This window comes from Pelophylax lessonae (genome assembly GCF_965119305.1).
Source record: "Pelophylax lessonae genome assembly, chromosome: 12".
Lineage (NCBI taxonomy): Eukaryota > Metazoa > Chordata > Amphibia > Anura > Ranidae > Pelophylax > Pelophylax lessonae.
The window spans coordinates 94,236,922-94,256,840 of NC_138779.1; the positions used below are offsets into that span (position 1 = coordinate 94,236,922).

Consider the following 19,919-nt stretch of genomic DNA (forward strand, 5'->3'; position numbering starts at 1 on the left):
AGCGATCGCATGTAATTCGGAGCACACTGTTCCTAAAATTACATGCAATCTCTGTGCGGTGCAATTTCAGCTATACAGTTTGGCTGAATTCGCACCGCAATCGCACTAAGACGCACAAGACCTCTTTTTTTTTTTTTTGGTCCGCGGCAGAATCGGATCGCGTGGTGGTTCACACTAGTGTGATCCGATTCTGTGCGAACTTAGAGATCGCACTGCGATATGCGATCTTATCTGGGGGGTGTCTAACTTTTAATTGACACGCGTATCGCATATGGCAGTGTGAACTGCCAGGGGTGCGGATGCGATGTGGGAACACGCTGTATATTTGCAGCATTCCCGCATCGCACAAATGTGAACCAGCACTTAGTAAGGATAGGTTCACATATCGTAAGAGCAACGCGCTATACTAGCAGACACACCCACATATTTGCAACTGTGGTGTGTTTTCAAAAAAGGGTCGGGACTTCTATCCCCATGTTTCTCTTAAATCAGTGCAGCGTGATTTAAAAAAAGGTGGGGGGAGTAGGGCAGCCCATTAAAAGGAATGAGCTGCTCTTACTGCGACATGCAAGCGCAGATGTGAATCGAGACTGTTCGTTAAATGTTACCAGCACCCGTGTTTTCGTTGGGTTTTATGTGAGATATGCAAATCATCTTTGTGTATATGGACTTAAAGGAGAAGTAAGGCTAAAGCTTGATAGCAAGATATTCATCAATGGGAAGCCATTCATGACAGGTTGTTTACATTGTCATGTAATCGCTATGACTGTTCACTAGACACAGCGTTCACAGGAGAAGCGCACTGCGCGCCCCAAACCTGGAAGAGGCACAATTGTGTGTGTGTGTGTGTATATATATATATATATATATATATATATATATATATATATAAATCTATATTAGGGGTGTTGAATTTAATCAATGCATCGCGATTCGACCACCCGCGATTCTGCATCGATGCTGCGACCGGCTTTAATCGATGTTCTAATGACGTCCTGAAGCTCCGCCCCCTCCCTCTCCGCACAGCGATGGCTCTTAAAAATTCGTAGCCGCGCCCTCTTTTCCTGCCTCATCCCCAGTCGCCCGGCGTCGCTGCAAGAGATGACACGAGGAGCTAGTGTCCCTGACTGCTGGAGAGGAGAGAATGAGATGGACTACGGTGTGCAATGTTCACATTTACACTTTACAAATGCCTGATCACTCCAGTAAGCTGACACTGCACTCCGCTTATCACATGCAGTGAGACACTTCCCGATCAGCACAGATTGGGAAATGTCTCACTGCCTGTGATTACCGGAGTGCAGTGTCGGCTATGAGATTTTTAAGTACCAAAGTTTGTCGCCATTCCCTGAGCGTGCGCAATTTTGAAGCATGACATGTTGGGTATCTATTTACTCGGCGTAACATTATCTTTCAAATTATGGAAAAAATTGGGCTAACTTTATTTTTTTAATAAAAAAAAAAAAAAGTGATTATTTTTTTTTCCAAAACAAATTGCGCTTGGAAGACCGTTGCCCAAATTCGATGTGATAAATATTGCAACGATCTCCATTAATTCTCTAGGGTCTCTGCTAAAAAAAATGTTTGTGGGTTCTAAGTAGTTTTCTAGCAAAAAGGTCATTGGCTACAGCAGAATAAAGTGAAAGTTCCTGGAGTGGCCATCTCAGTCTCCTGACCTCAATATCATTGAGTCACTCTGGGGAGATGTCAAACGTGAAGTTCATGTATGACAGCCCAAGAATTGACAGGAACTGGAGGCTTTTTGCCAAGAAGAATGGGCAGCTTTACCATCTGGGAAGATAAAGAGCCTCATCCACAAATACCACAAAATAAAATTTAAGCTGTCATTGATGTTCAAGAGGGCAATGCACCGTATTAAGAACTGGGGTATGTAAACTTTTGATCAGGGTCATTTGGGTAGTGTCTGTTGTCAATTATGATTTAAAATGAGTAAACACAGTTAATTATAAATGGCTTCAGCCAAACACTAACAATGAGTGAAAGAAAATTTATTATTCATGTTCTCTGAAAAATGGCCAAGAAATCAAATTCTGCCAGAATATGTAAACTTATGAGCACAACTGTACACTACCTATAGGTAAGCCTTATTATAGGCTTACATATTGGTAACATTTAAAGATGGAAGTTTACATCCTCTGTAATAAACTGTGTTCTGTAATTTGTCATTTGATTTTTAGGAAGTAAAATGCTGGTACATGCAGTAAATTCATAGACTAGGGAGTTTTGACAGCACATAAGGTCAGTAGTCCTAGAGAACCTTCAAGGATCACTTGTTAACCACTTAAGCCCCGGAAGATTTTACCCCCTTCCTGACCAGGGGGTATTTTGCGATTCGGCACTGCCTGACTTTAACGGACAATTGCGCGTTCGTGCGACGCTGTACCTAAATGAATTTGACGTCCTTTTTTTTCCCACGTAATAAACAAGCAAAAAATTGGGGGAGCAGACCCTGAACATGTATATCTAAAGCCGGTGCAGCTATGGACCAAGCAACATGTATATTAAAAAAGAATAGCGCAACCATGCAAAAGAAATGACTATCAAATACCCACAAACAGAGCTTTCTTTTGGTGGTATTTGATCACCTGTGCGATTTTTTTTTTTATTTTTTTTTTTATATTTATATTTCCTGCCAGTGTCCAATCACTCTGAAGGTGACAGCCTAGCCCTACTGTAATGAAGATACTGTGTTCTGTGATGTACTCCCAAGAAAATGTTTTTAAAGTAAAATTAAGAATCCTTATTTCAGGTTGCTACTTGCTAGAACAATAATAGAGGAAATCTTCCAGTGGGGAAATTTGTTGTGGTGAGAACTGTCCAAGAGGGAATTTTTCCCTCTTAAGGAAATGAGAGATCACTCCAAAGTATCTATAGAGCGGGAAGTGAGTAGTTCCCCCCCCCCAGTGGGACACCAACCACGTCAGGTTTTTAACCATTCTTCTATGCAAATTAAATAAAGTACATTTTGGCTTTAGATACATTTTAAGCTTTCCTTTAGAGGAAACTGTGTTAATAGACAGTTAAATGTTGACTTATTCTTTATTATTTTTTGAAATATCAATGATCTGCCAGATTATTGGACATGACATTGGCTTTTTAATGGGCCCATCTTTTCCTTATCCTTAAATACTTTTTTAGAAATTAGCAACATTTCAGCAAACGAAATCCCAAGAAGAAGATTGTTCAAATGGACTTTGTGGACCCAGAGAAGGATTTCAAGAAGGAAAAGCGAGCAGCCCCTTTTCATCACGGCCGCAGTCCAAAGAAACTGTGTCTAGAGTCTCTTGTTTTGCAGATGGAGAACCTGAATCTAAACGATTCTGACAACTTGGATTGGAATGAGTTTAAAATAGTGGGAACTTCCCAAGATATTACTAAACATTACGTGCGTTTAACTTGTGCACCAGACCCGTCAACTGTGAGACCAGTGTCAGTAAGTTTTTTTTTTTTTTTTTTTTTTTGACTTTTCCTAAATTTTGTGAAAATAAAAGCTAATGTTTTTAGTGCAGGTTCACATATATGCAATGCGGGAAACCTGCGAATCCACTGCGGGTTCCCACATCGCACCCGGCTCGCAGACAGTTCACACTGTCGTATGCGAATCGCTGGGGGTGTCAATACAAAGTTAACAACGCCCCCAGATCCGTTTGCATATCGCAGTGCGAACTGTCAGAACATGAATCAGATCGCATAGGTGTTTACACCCATGCGATTAGATTCTGGGGCGGACCCAAAAAAGGGTCCTGTGCGAGTTGTTCAAATGCGATGCAAATTCACTGTATGGCTGAATTTGCATCGCACAGACATTGCATGTGATTTTCAGAGCAGTGCGCTCCGAATCGCATACAAGGTCTGTCATCGCACTTATGTGAACCGGGACTGACTCCTCTTATTTGGAATAACACCCAATAGGTGATAGTTCCAGGATTATTTTTTTATTTTTCCCCCTGCAAGTGCCTCCCTTTTCCCCCTGCAAGTGCCTCCCTATCTCATGATCCTTGAGTGCTCATAAGATCTACTTTTTGACCAACAGAGAGGCACGTTGCAGAGAAGAGTGTACTGTATACTGAAATGTTTTAATTTTACATTTAGCCTAATAGTGTATGTTTTGAAGGTCTGCCTCTGGTAATTATGGTTACAGTTGCCAGTGTTCTTTAACTCTGAACCAAACTTTCAAACCCTGAAACAGGTGGTGTCATAGCTATTAGCATATGCAGAACCATAGCAAATTCTGATCTAAATAGAGCTTAAATTTGTGCTTTCCTTGGCTTCAAAAGTGGAACCAAACTCCTTAAATCCTTTTCCAGCCAAATTGGGATAACACCTACTTTTTATATATTTGTTGCATGTTCCCATTTACATAGCATATCCTAAATTAAAATTTGCTGTAAGGGTTCATTCACTCTTAAGGCTCCATGTACACGGGACGTTGTTAAAAGTCCCTTTGAATGCTGGAATTTTTAGGACGTTTGAAACGTCCGTTCGGTCGCGTTTGTACCCGCGTTTAGCGTGCGTTTAGCAGCGTTTGCGGGCGTTTGCGTTTAGAAGCGTTCCTAGAGGTAAAAAAAATTATTCCCCTTTAAAATGGAAAAACGCGAACGCTAAACGCGGGTCATTGCGTTCGGACGCGTTTGGACGCGTTTAGACGCGTTTGTGCGTTTGAAACGCCGGGAAACACACGTTCGAACGCAAATAATTGCGTTCTAAAAAAAGTCCCTGAACACAACTGCCTGCAAATGACTGTAAACGACCTGGTGTACATGGACAGATAAGATAAAATGTAGATGTGTTCAGGGGCTTCTGAAAAAAACGCCCAACTGCTCCTAAACGACCATTTCCAGCGTCCCGTGTACATGGAGCCTAAGTCTATACCCTTTATTTGAGCAGAGTTTAGGCCATAAATATTACAATAGGCACCACACAGCTCAGTACATACAGATGTGGTAGCGTTTTGGTAAACAATAAGCAGCATGTCTTTCAGCAGGCATTGCCGCTTACTAGCTGCCTCCATTAATTTCAGTGGTAGCGCACCATAACCACACCTATAGCATTTACGGTGCGTTGCTGAAGCATTTTTAAAGCGTTAGCTGGCTGCTGAGGGAGAGGCATTGAAGGTTCCTGTATCCGAGAATAGCACATAGATGGAGAACTAGAATAAAGCAGCTCCAGCTACTTCCTGTTAGAGCATCTATGTGGTAGCACAATTTGCGTCTGTGTGTGGGGAAAAAGCATCAAGCCAGCAATACTGACAGTGCCAAGCAGGAGCAGAGGCATTTGTCATTGCCAGTGGTAAATCTTTTTTTTTTTTTTTTTTTGTATAGTGCATGCCCAGCATTAGACTTGACTTGCCTCCAAGTTAAAGGAGACATTCTTCTGGTCACGCAGGATTCCTTTATAATTGTGACTTGCATTAGTCGGGGTTCTAACAATCTTGAGAAGGACATCAAATGTGGACAACTTCATGTTGGTATAATTAAAGAACTTTGAGGGTTATGTCTGCGATTTTGTTGCAAAGAGTATGGAAATGCCCTTGGAAAATCTCTGCAATACTATGTGATGCACCCAATACTGACACAACACCCTCCCTTTTTTTTTTTTTTAACTCTGGGACATTCTTTCCATGATCCTCTTGAGCTGGACTAAGCCAAATGTCAAAAAGTATACAAATCCATCTTAGAGTATTTACCAAAATATCTGCTATTGTACCACAACCTAACCACATCTCAAAGCAGATCATTTCCTCTACATCACTTCCCCTTTAACCACTTCTCTAGAAAACACTTTTACAGGTGTTTAACATGTTTTCTTGATGCTTTTTCAACGCTTCAAAAGCATGTCATAAACGCTTAGAGGCACGTTAATGAGCGTTGTTTCGTTCTTCATAATCAACATTTGTGAATGAGCCAAGAAGGTTTAAGGGCTAGAAGCTGGCCTTCTGCATTATGTTATTGAGGGGAAACTTGGTGTGTCCTGCTGTCAGTGGGTACCGATTTTGTTTCCTTCCACATTTTAATTGTTTGCCTGAGGCCAAACACCTAGAAAGGCAAGAGTCCGCTTTAATGGCCTTAACACGAGATTGTAGAGTGGCTCTGGCATGTAATTTAAACGCCTCCCACACCGCTCCAAGAGAGGCAGTTTGATCGTTATCAGCGAAAAACTGACTCCAGGAGGCATCCAGTGCATTACCCCCCTCCATCAGGGCCAACTACGCAGGGTTAAGTCTCCAGGCCGGCGGAGGTCTATTGTGGGGCAAGGACAACACCACCCAGTATGGACAATGATCAGACATGGACCTGGGAGAAAAACCCGCCTTAAGCAATCTGGGAAGCAGGTCTTGGGACAGCAGTATCAAGTCTAGCACCTTATGCGTGTCAGCGCCTGCCGATCTCCCCCCCCCCCCCCCCCCCCCCCCCCTCTGCTACAATACTGGCAGTCTCCCCCAAATCAGCATTGTCATTTCTCCTGAACTTATCTAACTTGGCAACAGTCTCTGGCTTCGGTTTTGGGGGTGCCATAGTCAGGACTTCGGGCAAAGGTGACCAAGTACAGTAGTTAATAGGAGATGAATAGAGGCTGGAGTGCAGCAAGATGGCTGACCGTGCGGAAGTGAAACTAAGCAGCTGGTCACTGATAAAATCTGAGTAGCGTCACTAGAGGGGTCAGGCAGCATAAAGAGAGCCAGAGTGTCCCACAGTACCTTTTTAAAAGGAGAGATCCAGGGCGTCAGGAGGGTCAGAACAGCTCAAAAACCGATCGAGTGGGTGTACCAAGATGGCCGCCGACTTCCAGGAGTAGGCCGAAGCCGGGGACTCGCCTAGATTGTGTATCCGGCCCAGAAAAACGTCCGTTCGCGCGGGTCCCCGCCCTGTTCAGGAGCCGTTCCCCTGGATTGGGGTATATGTGGGAGCACTACAGGAGCCAGCCAGGTCAACCCAGGGGGATTCCAGAGCACAGGATGGGTCAGCTCACTTGTGTCTTACTCCATGCTGTGCCAGGCCACGCCCCCAGAATGTCCTGTTTTTACAGAGCACTGTTGTGTGGTTAGAAGAAATATTTTTATTCTTTTTAGCTTGTTTAAAAAAAAAAAAAAATCCTACCTGACTAAAATAAAAAGGTGACTTGCACCTTCAATGCAGGTGTTCTTCCGCCTGGCTGCAGTAGGTGGAGGGCATATGCTAACAAAGTGTGGCGTAGATTTAGTAGTCTTTTCATCAATTGCCACTTAGTTTAGCTAAAACAGTTTATCCACAAAGCTCATGCATGGAACCTCCAAAGATCTCTATGCAGCAGCAACCTTGCTTACATAGCAGCTATAGGATAACATGTTTGGGAAAGGATAAACGATTATCAGACCAGTGTGGTATCCCTCCTAAAAAGATGGATGTTAATTTGACGGGTATGCTGCTGCATTTGCGTGCTTCACACTCCTGCCTAGCAAGGAACAGATTTTTTTTTTTCTGAAGGATAGAAAAAAATAAAACTTAAGACCACTTTAATTTTAGGACATTAAGCTAAAATTGAGCATTTCCTGTACACTGTTATATAGCTCACTAGGAGGAACATACCCTTATGCCCAATGTCCATCCTACAGGCTTGTGTCTCATGGTGGTCTTATGTGCCCCTTGGTTGAATTGTATTGTGCCCCTTAATTGTAGCCTTGGGCATATTTTTATTTCAAAGACCAATGTACATTACATTTACTTTTTCTTTGACTTGTCTTGCTTCCCAGGTTTTAAGAAAATCTATAACAATGGTGAAGGGGCACTTTAAAGAGAAGCAAGATTATGCATTTGCTTGTGAGCAACTAAAATCAATTCGCCAAGATTTAATGGTATGTTTTATTTAGAATACCTCTGAGTATTGCATTGTGTGTTCAGTTTGTAATGGATTTGTTTATTTTGCATACAGGTTCAAGGCATTCGCACAGAGTTCACTGTAGAAGTGTATGAGACCCATGCACGGATAGCACTGGAAAAGGTTTGTCCACACCCCCCCCCCCTTCCCCCTTTGATATACATATTCAGTTTGTAAAATCATATTTTAATAGCTGGAAAATTTTGTATTACTTCTGATGTCTAATATTTTGCTAACTTCTAACATTTATTAGTTTTCCCATTTAGTAGTTTGGGTTTACATGGCTGTGTGGAACAACACTATCTTGTGCTGTGATGTGCCTTTTCAATTGGTTCACTTCAGCATGAAGGAAAAGCCACAAAAATATTTTTTGTACTCACAGTAAGATTCTTTTCTCAAGAGTTTGGGAGATTAAGCATTCGAATAACAATTCATCCAATGAATAAAGCTGTTCATTTCCAAGAGTAGGATATGTAAAAAAAACTGGACAGGCAGCTATAACCGCTCCATTGAGTGACCTAGCTCCCTGTCAAAAGAATGTCAGTAGCAAGCAGTACAAGTATGATGCATATCTAAACAACCTCAGCATAGGCCAAATATGATTTACGAACCGACCCAAACAAACTAAAAGGGTTATAGGCTATTGAGTAGTTTTCACTCTATGGAGCGAGATATGGCAGTGGTGGCAATCAAAATAAACTGTCCAATGTGTGTGCATTATTTTTACTCGTTTGCTCTGGTCATATTGCAAACGGCTCACCGACACAGAAACATATTGCCTGCCTCGCTGCAGCTGCCATTTCAGAACCAAGTAAGCAAGTATTGTGGGACACTTGCCTACTGGGTTGACTGACTTATCTCTTTATTCTCAGCAAGCCATGGATGAACAACGGAGGGGGCTTCCAATTCCTTTGTTTAGGAATAGAGGACAGTTTTGCAGCCAAATCTGGGCTGTCACCAGGTCTCGGGTTCTCATTGGCTTGTCATGCCTGGGATGCAGACATGGGACTTGCGTTTCCCTTGTTACTCCTTTATGGTAGAATTAGCTGTTAGGCGAGGAAGCCGTGGAGGATCAGGTATCCTGTGGATTAATCCTCCCAGGTGGAATCTGTGACCAGGGCTGTCTGAGACGCACAAGACCACGTCGAGCTTCCTGGCGGATTTGTTGCGCACTAATTTGAAGTTACTGCTGCTGGAACCTTCTACCCCTAAACTCGCTGGTTTTCATCCTAACTCCCAAGTCATTTTCAGTGCACCCTTGAAACACTGCTGTCCTAAGGGGGTCATTGCAACCATAACCCAAGTGGAGAAGTCTCTTGGCTTCTTTTTTAGCCTGCTCACAGTTCCCGGAGACTTTACAGCCTTTTCTCGAACTCAGGTAATTGCTTTGCTTCATCAGGAAGGCTTTATGGCATCAGTGAATTTCAAGCATCTCCCCTTTTAGGTTGGGCAGTTCATGGCTTTCAAGCTGTTGGCTCCAGTTGTTGAGAAGCTATGATAGCCACACTGTACACTACCTGAGAAGCTATGATAGCCACACTGTACACTACCTGGACTATCTGCTTTGGAGGAGGCAATCCAGCAGAGACAGTACTTGTTCTGGAATGGTTTTGGTTGGGTACTGAATCTTCAGCCTTGGTTCATACTCCACGTGTGGAATATTTTGCCTGTTGAAGCCAGCAACCGAAAAGCAGGATGACAGACTGGGGCTGGGTGGTCTGTGTGATCTAGAAGATGCAAAGGTTTGCCTAATAGCAAATGAATCGGGTGTTCTATGACCTTTGAGAGCAATCTAAAGCCACAGTAATTACCAAAACTATCTAGAATACATGTAGATTAGAATAAAGCTGTTACATAGTGCCCCTAAAGTGTCTGTTGCGGCCGCCTGGGGGTCTCCTGATCTGGAGATGACCCTGTTCATTTTGGTGTTGAGATGCAAGACTAGGAGAAGATCCAGAGTACCCCACCTGGAGCATATCTGCCTAAATGCCTCTGGATTAAGGGACCATTCCCCCTGAATACAGACTGTCATCTAAGATAGTCCACTTGCCAGTTGTCTATTCCTGGAATGTAGATTGTGAGTAGAGATTGTGATGAACTTCCTGTGCTGCTGCTGAGCTTTGCGCTTGCTTGGATTAACTATGCCACATGGCATAGTCCATTCCTATGACACCCAGACCATGAAGGCGCTTTGGGAGTATGCCCACTGTAACGAGCAGCCTGAGTCCTGAATGGCATCAGTGGTATGAACAAGCTAAGACAGTTTCCCTGTACTTATACATACTGGTTCCTGGCTTGTCTTGATTACTCTGTAGCATACACGACATCCCTATCCTACAAGGCATTCTGCAGTGCCATGCCAACAAAGCAGTTCATAGGGCACAGGTGTAGCGAAACTTGCACTCTTAGTGTTTTTCCCTAAATTCGTTGTCTCACTATTTAGCCTAGTGGCTGATCTTTTGCGAAAAGGTTGTCATCCCCCTCTGCTTTTTGCCTCATTCCCCCCCCCCCCCCCCCACTCTGCTCTGCTCTTTCTCCCCTCTGCTTTCTAGGAAGACAATTCCTCCTAGTGGTCTGATAGGGAACCTCCGTTTTAGAGTTAGGTTAAAAAAAGACATGATTCCTTCTAGTTCACCCTATAGAAAAAAAAACAATAAATCGAATCCTAGATTTTGCTACTTGCTCCTCATTCTGTATTTCGTTTTGCCTGGCAATGCTTATGGCACGTCAGTTGTTATCCTGTAGGTCCTGGTCAACCTATTTGTCTTCCTTTCCTGATCTCCTCCTGTGCAATCTTCTCCTGAAAATGACTTTTCCTGGTCACCTGCTGTAATTTCTGTGAGACTGGACCTTGTTGCCCTGCCCGCCAGATTTAGGGGTTTACCTTTGTGTGATCCTTTTAAAAGTGGATCTCTCTTCTGTTCCCACTAGCAGCAGTACATTTGCCTTCCTTCTTCCCCCTTGTGGACAGGGTAGCGTGGAAGCTTATTCTTTGCTATCCAGGTGCGTGTTGTCCTTTGGGAACTCCTATCCTTTCCCTGCCATATCCTGCCAACAGCGCAACATTTCATTTTTTGCTCCCCTAGGGGGCCAAGCATAACTTCTGTGGCTACGTGCCATGTCTCCCTTGGGGCCTGCCCCCTTTCTCTTAATTCATTACAGGAAAGTCCCTCTTATACAAAACCTAACAACTATACTTCTAGCGGAGCTGCCATCTGAATTGTTTCAAGAGTCCCAAATCGTTGATTCTTTGGCTGATATCCCGCTGTCGCTTGCTCCAGTAGCGAGGTGTTTCTATTTTTGATTCTGTTGAGACTGTTGCTGTGCTTTAGCTGCATTGTTTCACTCCCTTTTGATTGCTTGGAGCCAAATATGATTTGATTGCGGTGTGTCCTGTACTGCAGGGGTTGACAAATTTTCTTTGAATCTAGGAGCCAGCTAAAAAAGTTAGGAGCCAGTTTTTTAAAAAAGCTGACCCGCGCCCAGAAAAAAAAGAGAGAGAAAAGGGAAAGAAATGGAAAGACGAGAAAAGAAAAAAAGAGGAGAGGGAGGTACAGAAGGGGAGATGGGGGGGGGGGGGGGGGGGAGGTTAGGGGAAGGGGAGGGGGGTTGGGGTGAGAGAGAGAGAATGAAAGAGGGGGGGGAGAGAGGGAGGGTGGGAGAGAGTGAAAGTCTCAGGCAGATGTGTATATGTACAGTGAGATCCCCTCAGCTCTATGGTGTGTACAGAAGAATTTTACAGAAATGTGGCAATCCCCCACCTTCCTCCTATACACTCAGAAAATGGCCTGCTCTGCTCCCCCACACACGTGTCTATGGGGGGGGGGGGCTCCCACACCTGGCCAATAAAAGGTAAACTGTGCCCCCCAACTAATTGTAGGTGGTTCCCTTCCCTTAGCCACGGCAGGATAGGCTCTGTCTGCATTCCCACCTCCCCCAGGGGCTGAGGAAGCAGTGATACACAGGCAGGCTTCATAGGTCCATAGATTAAAGTTGCCAAAAATGGACATTGTACCTGACTGGCTAACCAGTATACAGTCTACTTGCTGCCTGGATACCACACAGAGAGAACAGATATGTTAGCCATAATCCAGTATTTTTATGGACACATGCATGTGTACTAGTGACATTCCCCCCTATAGAGTCTTGTCACAGATCATAGGGGGGGTTTGGAGAGACTACCCAGTATTTGTTTCAGAGGAGAATCCAGTACCTTGTCTTAAGTCCCTGGCAGTTAGCAGATATTCATTGCCGTTTTCAGCGAGGGGGGCCACATCTGAGGGTGGATGCGGGGGTGCACGATAAGGAAGTCGGCGTGCTGTATGTTGATATCGGGTGGACGCACAATCTCGGAGGCAGGCGTGCGTTCCACCTCTCCTCCACATCGGCCAATTGCAGAGTGAAGACAGTCCCGGGCCCGCCCTCAAAGGTGGGGCCGAAGCTTGCTGTGCTGTGAAGTCGAGCAGTGCTCGGATGTGCTGAAAGTGAGAGAAGAGGTAGCCGGTTCTGATTGGTTAGCGCCGTCCATGTGACGTTGCTGACCAATTAAAATGCCTTGTCAGGGACATAGAGAATTGTGGACAGGAGCCGCGGGGATTTCAAATCTCTGCAAGTCTGCAGCACAGAGCGGCGTCCCGATGCCTGACAGGAGATGGCTCAAATCCTAGGCGCCCGGACTCAGTTTCTAGTCGCAAATGCGACCTGGCGCCCGGGAATTGTCGAGCCCTGCTGTACTGTATGATAAAGATAAAAGGAATTTAACATACCTGTAAACTGCATATCTTGAGAAAGTACAGGACATGTGTCCCTCCTTTCCCTTGGCTGTGATCTTTGTTGCTTTCTAATAAAACTGGAGCTTCATGAAGAGGGTGGGGTTATATGGAGATGCTAGGGGGGCGGACTCAGAAAACTTTTTCAGTGTCCAATCCCCTAAAGCGGCATGTAACCCATGGTAAATCAAACGATTCCTGTGTCCTATACTGTACCCCAAGACACAGAATTTACAGGTGCACCAAAATCCCTCTGTTTTAAGAAAAGCTGGCTATACCTTCTACTTTTGATTTACTTTTAGTAAATCTAAAATAGATTGTAATGTGTAATAACGAACTAGATTTTTTTTGCTCCGGTTGTGTCTCTGTTCAGGGACATAAGCTATGTAATACAAGTAGGGTGTTCAAACTTTACAATTTTAATAATTTTTTTTTTTTCTTTTTAAGGGAGATCTTGAGGAATTCATCCAGTGTCAAGCACAGCTAAAGTCTTTGTATGCTGAGAATCTTGCTGGGAACATTGGAGAGTTTACAGCCTATCGCATATTGTATTATATTTTCACCAAAAACTCTAGCGGTAAGGAAATACCTAAGCATAAAACCTATTGTAGTACACCCCTTTGTGCGGGTTTGCAGTCTTATCTCCATTTTCCATCTTTCTACAGATTTAACTACAGAGATGGCGCACCTGACCAAAGAGATGAAAGAGGACCCTTGTGTTGCCCATGCTTTGTCTCTTAGGAGTGCTTGGGCTTTGTCAAACTATCACCGGTTTTTCAAGCTTTATAGACAAGCGCCACGCATGTCTAGGTATCTGATCGACAAGTTTTCAGAAAGGGAGAGGAAGGAAGCAATTAAGGCCATGATTAAAAGGTATGTTTTCGCTAGCATATTGCTTAATCAAACCTCACTTCAGATTTCTTCCCCTCTTGTGTTTAAAGAACTATCTTTTTTTTTTTTTTTTTTTTTTTAACTCCCTAGGGGACTAAGTGCTATATGCAGAGGGCCACCAATCTGAATGGGACCAAGTGCTTGGTCTTGTTCTGATTAGTGATCCTGTTGTCCCCTAAATGTATTTCTGTATGCTGGCTATAGCCTCACCCCTTTAGAACCCCATATTATGAGCATTCTGTGGGGGAGGTACAACCAGCATAGAGCCCCTACGATTTATCTACAGCGATCAGATCACTCCAGGTAATCACTGGCTGTACCAACAGCCATAGATCACTACGGCCACCTCTGACCTGTCAAAGTGTGCAGACTCAGCAGCTAGCTGCTCACAGGTAGCAGAAAACAGCTAAAGGAATCAGCCTCTTTTTGCTGGTGCTATTAGCAGTAGACTGAATCACCCGTGTAAATGTAGCCTTATGAATGAACGGTCAGTGTTGGTTGTGTATAATAGTAAAAGATCTCTTAGAGCTTTGGCTCTGTGTAAAGTATCTGTCCTATTTGTGTAGAATACACAATACACAGAGCTGGCGCTCTTAATGCTCTTTTACTATTATAAATGAACAAGGAGCACTGATCAATCAATTGTGATGCTTGTTCATACATAAACTGGTTGATGGATCTGAGCTCTGCAGATTTGTGAGCTTTCACTTGAATGAATAAACTATCATCAATGTATGACCAATACCATGTAAAGCGCAGCCCAACAGCAGGGATCACTCATTCATAGAACTGAAATATCACACTTCACTGCAGGCTGTGTGATCTTTTTTTGTGAATGGAAGCACTGGCCTCTGGAGTGGCTCCTGCCAGATACCAGAGCGTACACTCCCAAATCTGTCTCCTTTCTAGCAGCGTTGTCAGATGGGGGTAAGAGGGATTTGTGCTTGTCGGACCAAGTGGCTTAGAAACTAAAGGGCGTGATGTGAACAAAACCAAGTGCTGTATCCACTTGCCCCCCTAGGGAAATGAAAAAATGTGTGGTGGTAATAGATTTTTAACTTGTCTATTACTACCAATCACATGGAAGGAGAGTTGCCCTATTTAAACAAATTCCGCAGACCTAGGTTTATCATTAAGATAAAGGCAAAGCTGGGTTAATTTTATCTAAAAGATGTACCTGAAACCATAGCAGCATTTAGTGAAAAGCCTACACCACAGTAAGATGTTATAGGACGATTCTCTGTCATTAGCCCCCCAGTTAGTAGGTTTCATAGCTATAAATGACACATGTATTTACTGTTGGGAATGCCATCAAACAGCCCAAGTAATTGTTTAGTCTCTCCAGCTGTGGTGTAGAATGCTTTTACACTTGAGGCTGATTGCAGAAGGATATAGGATTGTTCTGTTCTTTGCAAACATCATGCAGGCTTTTGCTTTAAACCTTTGCAGTGTTGAAGGTAAGTATGAAGTAGGTTGACTTAACATACATTTATTATAGATGCGTCAAATAACATGCATATATCCTTGTTGCATCATTTAGAATCCTTTAGTTGTAAATCTGTTAGTATATTGGATCTCACAAGGCTATGGGCTTTGTTTTGCCAAGGACTTCTGTACAGACGGATTGGGGTCCCCCCCCCCTCCCTTTGTCAGTAATCTGTTTATTCTTCTCAAATCTAGCATTGCTAGATATGGCTGCCCATAGATGTTCCTCTGTGCACTCTATAGTGGTCTCTAGTATCCTGTGCTATATTACTTCCAGGGCATTTCCTATTGTACAGTTGTATTAACCTTTACAATTCTCCTATTTTTATATTCAATGACTGTGACTTAAGTTTTTTTTTTGAGTTTTTTTTCGCAGAATAGAGTTCTATGTTAGGGGAAAGGGGGCATATATAATCAAAGATAAGCAGAATAGTTAGAAAAAAAGTAATTTTAGTCTTCAATTTTCTTTTTAATGGAGAAAAAAGTGGTCAATCCCTTGCTCTTCTAAAAATTCTAGCTGCCTGGCTGATCTGTTGACCTCTTGCTTCATTACGCACTGAAAGAACTCTAGCTTTTCCAATCAGCATACTTTTGCCTAGTTATTGATTTAGGAAACATTCAAAAGAGAATTGATATAACCAGCCAGGTAACAAGAATTTCAGGAAAGCAAAGGAGTGCAAATGAACCACCTAAAAACAGGTATACCTGCATGTGGTATGCACATGCAGATTTGTTCAACCTGCCAAGAGACATGCAATTTACAGCCTTGGTTGCCTAGCTTTATGAACTGATTTACACAATATACATAATCACTTGAGAGATAACAAAATTTTTTTTTTTTTTGGCATCTAGCTATGTACTAATTTAAAAAGCTATATATCAATCCTAGTTAATCTGTTCAGACACAGCTCTGCATCAAAATAACATTGTCCCTACCATGCACACTGATTGTGCTATATTATGCAACCTGCCCATCCATTGGCTCAGATTTGTCACTTTTCTGGTGGCTAACACTGGCCTTTCACCATTGATCAACTCCGGGCATAATAAAAAAAAAAAAAAATACATAATGCAGTCTGTCATTGGCATTAATATAGTCGTTTTTGTTTTTCGAAGGCCCCATATCTTTTTTTTTTTTCTTTTTTTGCCTGTTTTATCCAGCCAGTAAATCCACTATTTTTCCACTCCTAATAGAGTGACAATGTGGTTTTTGTTGCGAAACCACACAGCAGCATTGTTAACCACTTTACCACCGGAGGATTTTGCTGTCTTACGTCCAGGCCACTTTTTGCGATTTGGCACTGTGCGACTTTAACTGACAATTGTGCGGTCGTGCGACGCCGTACCCAAACGAAATTTACGTCCTTTTTTTTCCCCCCACAAACAAAGCTTTCTTTTGGGGGTATTTGATCACCTGTGCGATTTTTACTTTTTGCGATAAAACAAAAGAGCGTAAATTTTGAAAAAATAACAATATTTTTCACATTTTTTTTATATGAAATTCCCCCCCCCCCCAAAAAAATGTAAAAATCAAAATTTTCTAAAATTTTTGGCCAATTTGTTTTCTGCTACCTATGTTTTGGTAAAAAAAATCACAATAAGCGTATTTTGATTGGTTTGCGCAAAAGTTATTGCGTTTACTAACTAAGGGAAAGATTTTGTCATTTTTGGTGTTTTTAATGAGTAATGGCGGCGATCTGCGAAAATGTTGTTTTTTTTTTTTTTTGCGGGACTGCGACATTGCGGCGGACAGATCGGACCCTTGACTGACATTTTTGACACTTTTGGGGGTACCAGTGACATTACTACAGTAATCAGTGCTATACATATGCACTGTTACTGTAAAAATGACACTGGCAGGGAAGGGGTTCATTTTATTGGAGAGGGGAGGGGGTAATGTATGCCCACGAGGGGATGAGTCCAGCGACGTAGGTATACGTCGCTGGATAGGAACGAGCCACTGTGCCGCAGTAGAGGCACAGTGAGCGGTCGTAAAGTGGTTAACCTTCGGACAGCGCAGTCTTTGCTTGATGTAGTTTTGAATGAACCTTCAAGGACCGACTCCTCAAATCCCAGCTCCAACCTACACTTTTTCTTGTTTTTTTTTAAGTTCAAGCAGATCGCAATTTGTGGATCTATACATGGCACCATTGTTTCCTTTTGGGCCCATGTATACAGTTCTGTTTTTGGTCTGCAGCATACGGATGCTTACACTGAAACTTAAACAATCAGCATTCAAGGTCCTATGTAAGGGACTGTATTTGATACTGTATGGATGATAGATATTTGTGCTAATGTTTATATGCATCTAGTGTGCATGGACCTTTTACACCATTGCAGCTGCTGCTTAGGGCTGACATGCAAATAACAATCTGTAAGCATCGTCGATCACACACTATTGGGGGTTACATGTTTGCCCTGGACTATTCATGTGCTGGAATGTGCACAGAATACTTGGCACAGTTCTGGGCCCGCTCACAGCCTGTGACTGAATAGTGAATAGAGAAGTCTTTCTGCTTGCTCCTCCTGTCAGCATGCCTTTTGTCAGTACATGAACTGATTGGCTCCTTGTTCTGCCTTTTCCTCTTCTACTTCAGCTCTGATGTATAAGGACTGCAAGAGGGGTGTAACTAGGTTGAATTCAGGTACTTGATCTCCATGCATTTAAGAATGTACATTGATGAGATGTATTGTTTACAGAGCTGCATTTAGTTGTATTTTTTTATAAGGTTCGGCTTTAAACAGTCTGAATTAACAGTGACCATTGTAAGCATCCTCACATCTGTAATGTTATTCCAAACCTGTAACCTCCACTCTTGAGAGCCTGGCCCGTTATCATGAGACAAATAGCTCTACTGGCATGATCAAAAGGTAATAAAACTATAAATTAATGGGCTGTAGATAAAACAAAGACTTCTGCGTTAATGCCAAGCTGCATCATGCTCTTTTTATTTTTGTGCATAGTTGCCATTTAAATAATGGATACAAGTGATTTTATTAAACAGTGTTACCTTGTATTAACACTGTATTAAAATCTTGCTAGAAATTACTTCTCTGTGCCATTGCAGTAATTTTGTGTAGCATTTATTTTACATATTTGCTGCTGTACTTTAAAGTGTTTTGCACCCTGCAGTTAGTGAAGTTACAAAGGTAGGTATGTTTTTCTGCTTGTGTATTGTGAACTTACAAACTTTTATTTCAGGTTGGTAATGCATATTTTCATTGTTCTAACTTGTGGTTTTTCTTTTTGCTCCTTTTCCCTTTCTGCTTTTTTCTTTCAATTCTTTAGTTTTCGGCCAGTGCTCCCAATTTCCTACATTCAGTCAGAATTGGCCTTTGAGAGTGAGGAGGAGTGCCATAGTTTCCTGGCTTCTCTGTCCCTTGTATATGCAGAGAATGACACCAGCAAGATTGATTGCAAGCAAAGCTTAACGGTCTTGCCAAACTTCTGAGCCAGGCGGTCTTGCCAAACTTCTGAGCCAGTTTTTATTTGCAAATTAAAGTTTTTATTTTACATAGCATTTATTTTACATATTTGCTGCTGTACTTTAAAGTGTTTTGCACCCTGCAGTTAATGAAGTTACAAAGGTAGGTATGTTTTTCTGCTTGTGTATTGTGAACTTACAAACTTTTATTTCAGGTTGGTAATGCATATTTTCATTGTTCTAACTTGTGGTTTTTCTTTTTGCTCCTTTTCCCTTGCTGCTTTTTTCTTTCAATTCTTTAGTTTTCGGCCAGTGCTCCCAATTTCCTACATTCAGTCAGAATTGGCCTTTGAGAGTGAGGAGGAGTGCCATAGTTTCCTGGCTTCTCTGTCCCTTGTGTATGCATGCAGAGAATGACACCAGCAAGATTGATTGCAAGCAAAGCTTAACGGTCTTGCCAAACTTCTGAGCCAGGCGGTCTTGCCAAACTTCTGAGCCAGTTTTTATTTGCAAATAAAGTTTTTAAATGCGTTTTACAACACATGATATAAGCTCACACTATGTGTATATATGAAACTATGCTTGTATTGGATCAATTTCTGATCGGAGGGTCCATGACTTGGTATTCCATTCTGAACCTGGGCTTCTCTGACTTACTGAGAGCCGTTTCAGACCTTGGTAATTTTTCTTTGTTCAATGTGCTATGCTTTCATACTCAACATGGAATTACCATTGATTTGATTGGGTTCAGCCATTATAGCTAGAGCTTCCAGAAGGTAAGTGTTAACTGCTTTGATTTTACAATGCAATTTGAACATGCTGTGGGTGCTGGACAGAAGATGGATACCAGTTAATATAGCAAGGCAACTATTAGTCTATGTGTAAAAGAAAAGTGCGCTGGTCTGTGATAAGCTGCTCCCAGATAAAAAATATGAAATGGTGCGCTTTATCAAAATCAGGGCCGGTCCGAGGCGGGTGCTTAGGGTGCAGTGCGCCCAGGCGCCGCCTGATGGGGGGCGCACTATCCTCTCCCGGCCGCAAGTCTCTCACTGCAGCCTTGGAGCTGCCTGCTATCCTGCTATATCTTTTGTAGTTGTGAGCTGAGGGGAGGGGCGACAGTGGGGGAGGAAGACAGGCAGGGCCGGTGTGGTGGGCGGAGAATTACATGAAGGGGGAGGGGCACACTGGAGCCGCTCTGTTCTGAAGCTTCCTCCCTTACAGAAGTGTCATTACTGTCCAGCAGCTACGGAGTTCCCAGCTCTGCCCAAGGGAGGAGACTGCTCTCTCCTCCTCTGATAGCATCCTGTGGGCGGAAGAGAGGAGGACAGCCATAGAGAACAGCTCCTGTGTACAGAAGTGAGTGTGTGCAGACTGCAGAGTGAGGGCAGAGCCTCCTGTAGTTTGTTTCCAAAGGGCAGAGAAATTCAGTATATTGGCAATGAAAGGATGAAAAAAAAAAGTGTGTGCAATCCCT

General features: G+C 42.8%; 1 protein-coding gene across 1 annotated transcript; it reads left to right on the forward strand.

Moving 5' to 3' along the window:
* Positions 1-3,199: 3,199 nt before the first annotated feature.
* LOC309568636 (leukocyte receptor cluster member 8 homolog) lies at positions 3,200-18,472 on the forward strand (the record flags this gene model as incomplete). Its single annotated transcript, XM_082274357.1, has 6 exons — positions 3,200-3,454; positions 7,751-7,852; positions 7,930-7,998; positions 13,092-13,221; positions 13,310-13,517; positions 18,310-18,472. Exons 1-6 carry the CDS (start codon positions 3,209-3,211, stop codon positions 18,470-18,472), a joined length of 918 nt encoding a protein of 305 aa, XP_082130483.1. The 5' UTR covers positions 3,200-3,208.
* Positions 18,473-19,919: the final 1,447 nt, after the last annotated feature.